Source organism: Hypomesus transpacificus, unplaced genomic scaffold, assembly GCF_021917145.1.
Source record: "Hypomesus transpacificus isolate Combined female unplaced genomic scaffold, fHypTra1 scaffold_31, whole genome shotgun sequence".
In the NCBI taxonomy this organism is placed as follows: domain Eukaryota; kingdom Metazoa; phylum Chordata; class Actinopteri; order Osmeriformes; family Osmeridae; genus Hypomesus; species Hypomesus transpacificus.
Window position 1 is genome coordinate 3,118,020 of NW_025813837.1, and position 6,662 is coordinate 3,124,681.

General features: G+C 50.7%; 1 protein-coding gene across 4 annotated transcripts; it reads left to right on the forward strand.

Moving 5' to 3' along the window:
* Positions 1-6,065, forward strand: klhl22 (kelch-like family member 22). 4 transcript variants are annotated; one of them, XM_047015952.1, is made up of 8 exons: positions 1-60; positions 536-835; positions 929-1,094; positions 1,291-1,602; positions 2,215-2,624; positions 3,218-3,410; positions 3,729-3,962; positions 4,382-6,065. In XM_047015952.1, exons 2-8 carry the CDS (start codon positions 615-617, stop codon positions 4,727-4,729), a joined length of 1,884 nt encoding a protein of 627 aa, XP_046871908.1. In that variant the 5' UTR covers positions 1-60; positions 536-614; the 3' UTR covers positions 4,730-6,065. The 4 variants fall into 4 exon arrangements, with proteins under 4 accessions (XP_046871908.1, XP_046871909.1, XP_046871906.1 ...); XM_047015953.1 differs by having other exon boundaries at positions 12-70; XM_047015950.1 differs by having other exon boundaries at positions 23-396.
* Positions 6,066-6,662: the final 597 nt, after the last annotated feature.

Here is a 6,662-nt window from a genome sequence, read left to right on the forward strand (position 1 = left end):
GATGTGATCTCACACTGAATGGGCGTATGTGTGTGGTACCAGCTGGTGAAAACATAAGAAGTAAACACAGGTTATTTATTATTGTGTAGTACAGTAGTAAACCAACAACGTTTCTCACAATCAAGACAAATAGTTCGCTGTAAATCGAACGCGTTTGTAGTTGATCTTGAACGTTCTTCTAAACCGATCCGACTTAAATATCGTTTGGTGGCTCCTTCGATAACCTTTGCTTGTTCATAGTCGACTTGTATGTGACTTCCGAAGTTAGCTTTCGTTTATTAGCTGGCTAACTTGTTAGCTCTAGTTATCTAGATAGAGTAAAGCAGCCTGTTTGAAACCAGCTCAACTAGTCTAGCTATTCTTTAGGTATCTATCAAGATCTAGTTTTCCTACGTGGTAGGTCGCACATCTCAGTATAATGTTTATTTTCCTATTCTAGCTCTTACTCAGCAGCTTGCAGTTTGGTGCGTTGTGAGTGCTAAATGCATGGGTTAAGATAAACTTGTTCATGTAAGGTTTCCTTTCCAAACCACAGGATGTAAACCCCATACGGACGTCAGTGTATTTGACCAGGCGTACTATCCAGTAATGTGAGGTAGAAGATTTGTCCAGTAATGGCTGATGATGGGAAGCTGTGCACGATGGGTGGACCTGCCGGCTCATCAAGCAACTGTGGCCGTCAGACGTACCGTAGCAGTGTCCACTCTCGCAGTCTCTTGGACGGCCTGCTTGCCTTGAGGGAGAACGGTATCCTATTTGACGTGGTGCTACTGGTAGAGGGCAAGCCCATCAAAGCCCATCGCATTCTCCTGGCAGCGTCATGTGACTACTTCCGGTAGGCTCGCTGCCACCTACATGACATTTCCTTCTTAGTTAAAGTTGAAAGTGACTCTGGGTGTGTTTCTGACCCTGCATTCACGTTCTACAGAGGCATGTTTGCCGGAGGCCTCAGAGAGACTCAACAGACCGACATCCCAGTACACGGAGTGACGTTTGTGGCCATGACCAAGCTTCTGGACTTCATCTACACGTCTGAACTGGAGCTTGACTTGGACAACGTGCAGGAGGTCCTGTGTGCCGCCACTCTCATGCAGGTATCTTCTCAGCTGCCTTCTAGCTTTCATAGGTATCCTATGCTAAATGAATACATGTAAATCTAATGTAATGTAGATCCACGAAATTAACTTTACTATACCCCAAAAGGAAATCCAAGCGTTTGGGTAACTCTGGAGGTCATGGCTCATAGCCTGTGACCCTTCCACCGACCTCACTTCCTGTTTCCTTTCATAGATCGAAGACGTGATTGGCTTCTGCTGTGACTTCCTCTTCTCCTGGTTGGACGACAGCAACATCCTGGAGGTGGACAAGCTGGCGGACATTTACAGCCTGCGACAGCTGGGGGCCAAGGTGCACTCCTACATCCTCCGTAACATCCAGACCTTCTCTCGCACCGAGGTGTACCGTCAGCTGCCTCCAGAAAAGGTGTTTACCGTGCTGTGCAGCAACGAGCTGGAGGTGACCTCGGAGAACGAGGTGTACGAGGCAGCTCTGCACTACCACTACAGCCCGGAGCAGGTGGAGACAGACCAGGTGTGCTTGCAGGTAAGGCCGTCCTGTCTACCTACCTGATCCCCTCTCCTCCCTGGGCCACCCTGATCCCCTCTCCTCCCTGGGCCACCCTGATCCCCCCTCCTCCCTGGGCCACCCTGATCCCCCCTCCTCCCTGGGCCACCCTGATCCCCTCTCCTCCCTGGGCCACCCTGATCCCCCCTCCTCCCTGGGCCACCCTGATCCCCTCTCCTCCCTGGGCCACCCTGATCCCCCCTCCTCCCTGGGCCACCCTGATCCCCTCTCCTCCCTGGGCCACCCTGATCCCCCCTCCTCCCTGGGCCACCCTGATCCCCCCTCCTCCCTGGGCCACCCTGATCCCCTCTCCTCCCTGGGCCACCCTGATCCCCCCTCCTCCCTGGGCCACCCTGATCCCCTCTCCTCCCTGGGCCACCCTGATCCCCTCTCCTCCCTGGGCCACCCTGATCCCCCCTCCTCCCTGGGCCACCCTGATCCCCCCTCCTCCCTGGGCCACCCTGATCCCCTCTCCTCCCTGGGCCACCCTGATCCCCCCTCCTCCCTGGGCCACCCTGATCCCCCCTCCCTGGGCCACCCTGATCCCCCCTCCTCCCTGGGCCACCCTGATGCCCCTCTCCATCCCCGCAGGACGATCTGAAGATGCTGGAGGCGGTGCGTTTCTGCCTGATGGAGGAGCAGGTGTTGCAGAGGCTCTCGGGCCGGCTGCACGACTGTCCCCTCAAGGAGTCTGTGACGGCGGCCCTGCACTACCACGAACAGGAGGTGTGGCAGCCTGTCCTCCAGGGCCCCCTCACCCAGCCCCGCTCCAGCTTCAACTGCCTCCTGGCCTTCGGCGGCATATTCTCCTCCGACTCCGTCACCGAAAGCGAAGACCTGTTCCAGGTTTACCACCCCAGCTGGTGCGAGTGGAGGTCCCTTGCAGCGGCTCAGGCCCCTCGCATGTCCAACCAGGGCATCGCCGTGCTCAACAACTTTGTGTATCTCATCGGAGGGGACAAAAACACAGGTGGTTTCAGGGCGGAGACTCGTTGCTGGAGGTAGGACCACAGGGCCGGTACAGACAGGTTTTAATGTGATCTAGATAGACAGAGAGAGGTCCACCTGATTTTTACATTACATTTACATTTAGTCATTTAGCAGACGCTCTTATCCAGAGCGACTTTCAGTAAGTACAGGTACACTTCCTCCGAGGCAACTAAGGTGAAGTGCCTTTCCCAAGGACACAATGTCATTTAGCACTGACGGGAATTGAACCAGCAACCTTCTGATTAGTTGCCCGATTCCCTAACCACTCAGCCATCTGACTATTTAGTTGCTCTGTTGTCATAGGCTTCTGGAATAATCCACACATGACTGTTTTAACTGGTAGAGGACCCCATATAGCACCGAAACACACTGTGAAACAGATGTTATTTACGTTTCTGTCATGCTTGCGATAGGAGAACTGCCATCTATACACAAACACGTCTTTTGATCTGTAGAGATGGTCTGTGGTTTTCTTCATCTGACCAGCCCTGCGCCTGATTAGATTTGACTTTTAATTCGCTCTGAAATCTGCTTACCGCTGATTGAATTTGACCACCGAAGAAAGTGATCTCATCTCTGGATGGCACCGTCTCTCCCCCGTCAGATACGACCCTCGCCACAACAACTGGTGCCCCATCAAACCCCTGCTGCAGCAGCACGCCGACCACTGCGTGTGCGTGGCCGGCGGGCTTATCTATGCCATCGGCGGACGTGACTACAGCAGCGAGCTGGAGAGCGTGGAGCGCTACGACCCCCACACCAACACCTGGGAGTACGTGGCCGCCCTCCGGAAAGAGGTATGTGAGAGGTCAACCGCTGCGATCCTTTAAAAACATTTGGAAATAATCCACGTGCAGTACTGCCGCCGTCCATTAGAGTGTGCCACATTACCACTTAAGTGCCAGGGCAGCGCCAGTCCTTTTTAGGACAAATGTGAGAGGCACAGCAGTGATGTGTGAAATGTGTCATGTACACAAACAACCAGACCACCATATGTTAGGTCGATTGCAGTGTTTTGATGACGAATGCCGTCACCTCACTTTCGGCTGCCTCTGTGGATTAGAGAGTGATTGAGTCTGACTGCGTCTGAGCGTGTCCGCTTGATCTGTCTGTAGGTGTATGCCCACGCTGGCGCTGTGGTGGACGACAGGATCTATATAACGTGTGGGCGGAGGGGTTCGGGCTACCTGAATGAGACCCACTGCTACGACCCGCTGGCCAATCAGTGGACGGCGTGCGCCGAGGGCCCTGTGGAGAGGGCGTGGCACGGCATGGCATCGGCCAAGGGCCGGGCCTACGTCATCGGAGGCAGCAACGATGAACATGGCTACCGGAGAGACGTCCTCAAGGTATCGTGGCCCAGCCCTGCTTCTCTGCACTGTCGTACTGTAGCAGACGCTTTTATGCAAGCGACCATGAGGGGTGTGAATCAACACGCCATCCACAACCCTGTCAGTCTCCGTTCATAGATGTCAAATGATTCATACAGCTGACTTTTTAAAATCCAAAATGATGCACAGGAGGGGGGGGTTTATTAACCGACCTAGGGGTCTGGAGGACTTAAGATGTTTACATTTAGTCATTTAGCAGACGCTCTTATCCAGAGCTTACAGTAAATACAGGACATACCCCAATACAAGTAGGGTGAAGTGCCTTGCCCAAAGACACAACGTCAAACGTCAAACTGAATCAAACCGGCATCCTTCTAATTTAATGGCCCAATTCCCTAACCGCTCAGCCATCTGACTGTTAATCTAACCCCCTCCAGGTGGCGAGCTACAGCCCCGGGGCTAACTCCTGGTCCGTGGTGAGCCCGCTCCAGTCGGGTCACGGAGAGCCTGGCGTGGCCGTGCTGGACGGCCGCATCTACGTCCTGGGAGGGCGCTCCCATAACCGCGGCAACCGCATGAAATACGTCCACGTGTACGACGTGGACGAGGACCTGTGGGAGAGCGGCACGGCGTTCGAGGACCGCGTGTCAGGCCTGGCGGCGTGCGTGGCCCTCCTCCCCCACCACGTTATCAACCAGGCCAAGAACTGGGAGCAGCGCACCAAGGCATCCTGGGAAGAGGTGGACCTGGACAACTCGGAGGAGTCCACGGACTACGAGGACTGACGACCCTCCCCCCCCCCCTGCGGAGGTGACGAGGTGAGGCTGGCCGGCGGTGACGCTGGTCTCTCCCCAGGAGGCTGAGGGGTCCTCAGAGTGTCAGGGTGTTCTGTGTGTTAGCATGTGACGGTAGGCTTGCGATGCTTGTTTTTTTCAGTTTTCTTTTTCTTCATGGACTGGGGAGGGGAGGATGCGTTCTGCCCCTGCGTGCGAGCCAGTTTGAGCCCAGAGTGCTTCTGAACCAGGGTGGTTATCAAGGCATTCTGCCCTTTTTCCTTTTTGTGTGTTTGTGTCACCCAAGCGTTTTGTCCATCTAGCTAGCCTGTCCTGAGTTTGAAGTTTGTGGGTATGTCCCTTTTGAAATGATTGCCTACGGAAATAAAACGTAAGGGATGTTATTTATGCTGGTCCTTTCCCTGCACTCTCCTGGCTTTCTCAGCGCACTGTTGCCGCCGCAGAGCTGAGAACAGAAGGTTTTTTTTGGGAAGCATATAGAGAATCAGCACTGCTTTGTTGCTTGAAAAGAAATCCATGATGCACTGCTCTTTCATGTAGGCGTTGTCATCTTGCTCAAATGACATACAGCGCTGGCATTGGCTATGCAATAACCTTTTTTTTTTTTTTTACGGGTTGGTATCTTTTTAATACATTTCATTTTGTTTTAGTGTGTGATCTATTTGTTTTGACTGACAAAAAAAAAAGAATATTATTTTCCTGTATTTTGATTTGTTGTTTTAACAATTCATTCATGTTTAGAGGTGATCTTATACTTCATGTTGCAATACTGTAGTTAAACAAAAGTTTTTAATGCTTAGCATTCAAGCCTTGATCAATCATTTGATTGTCCAGCTTTGAAGTAATAATGTTTGTTTACTGATTGGGCCTGGCAACTTCAGGATTCCCATGCTTTAAGACAGGGTTCTCCAATCCTGGTCCTAAAACATACAGGAGAGCGGCCCTCGAGGACCAGCATTGGAGAACCTGGCTTTAAGATGATTTCATGCACTTTGGAGGGTTCATCCGGCGGTGCCTTGTTTAATCATTCACATCGACAAGCAAAAACATTTGCTTTTCTTTGTTCTTGGCGGTGTGCCTCCTCTATCTCCTCTATCATGAAAGAACGGTGATTTGGAATGTAGAAAAGAGCGTTGCAGGAGTTTGAGATCTTTTGTATGATGCAGTTTGAAACATGGCAGCAGTTTGTGTTTGAACAGTGTCTCACCAGACATATCTGGAATAAAGATAAGACTCTACTGCAAATCACAAGTAACAATGACCACTGTTTACAATACACCTATAAGATGTACTATGTCTCTAATAAAGAACATTATAATACTTTTGATTCAGAGTTTTTTCGTGATTTACCTACTGAATGAACTGCAATCATTCAGGTTCACTCCCTGTGCAATGCCTTCAAGACACTTAGAACACAAATATTTACCTTTTGCGTGAGTCATATGTTCTATTACTGTCAAAGAGATTGTTGACAGTTTCTGTAGTTACTTTATTCTAACCCGAAGGGAAATACGTACACAGTATCCGAAATAGGCACAACATTAATGTTCATTTCTACAATAAATTACAAAGTAGGTTGTAGTAACTGACATCTTTAATCCCGACACAATAAAAGTGTCTCTCTAAATGTAGAATTTTTTTGTGCTATCCTTTGACTCCTTTTCTTCCAGATAAAAGGGTATATAGAGGCCTTACAATAACAAATAAATTGTTGAAATGGATTGCTTTTTTTTTTACTAGGGCTAATTTACTTCCTCAATTAGCTTTGAGTGACATGACATTGGTTGATGCCCAAGTGGGCTCTGATGGCTGTGATTGGCTGCTGTTGTCTCACGGTGTTAGTCCCGCCCTGTCTCCAGAGTTTCCTCTCCATTTGGTGCTTTAGACCCTTGACTTTATGAAGCTTGACGGCTGCTTCACCCTC

What these genes read in the sequence shown, in the direction of transcription:
- klhl22 (XM_047015952.1), top strand. Translation starts at nt 615, where the DNA reads ATGGCTGATGATGGGAAGCTGTGCACGATGGGTGGACCTGCCGGCTCA. An exon ending in GTGCCGCCACTCTCATGCAG is followed by an intron (nt 1,095 to 1,290) that starts GTATCTTCTCAG and finishes TTCCTTTCATAG; the next exon opens with ATCGAAGACGTGATTGGCTT. An exon ending in TGGCCGCCCTCCGGAAAGAG is followed by an intron (nt 3,411 to 3,728) that starts GTATGTGAGAGG and finishes ATCTGTCTGTAG; the next exon opens with GTGTATGCCCACGCTGGCGC.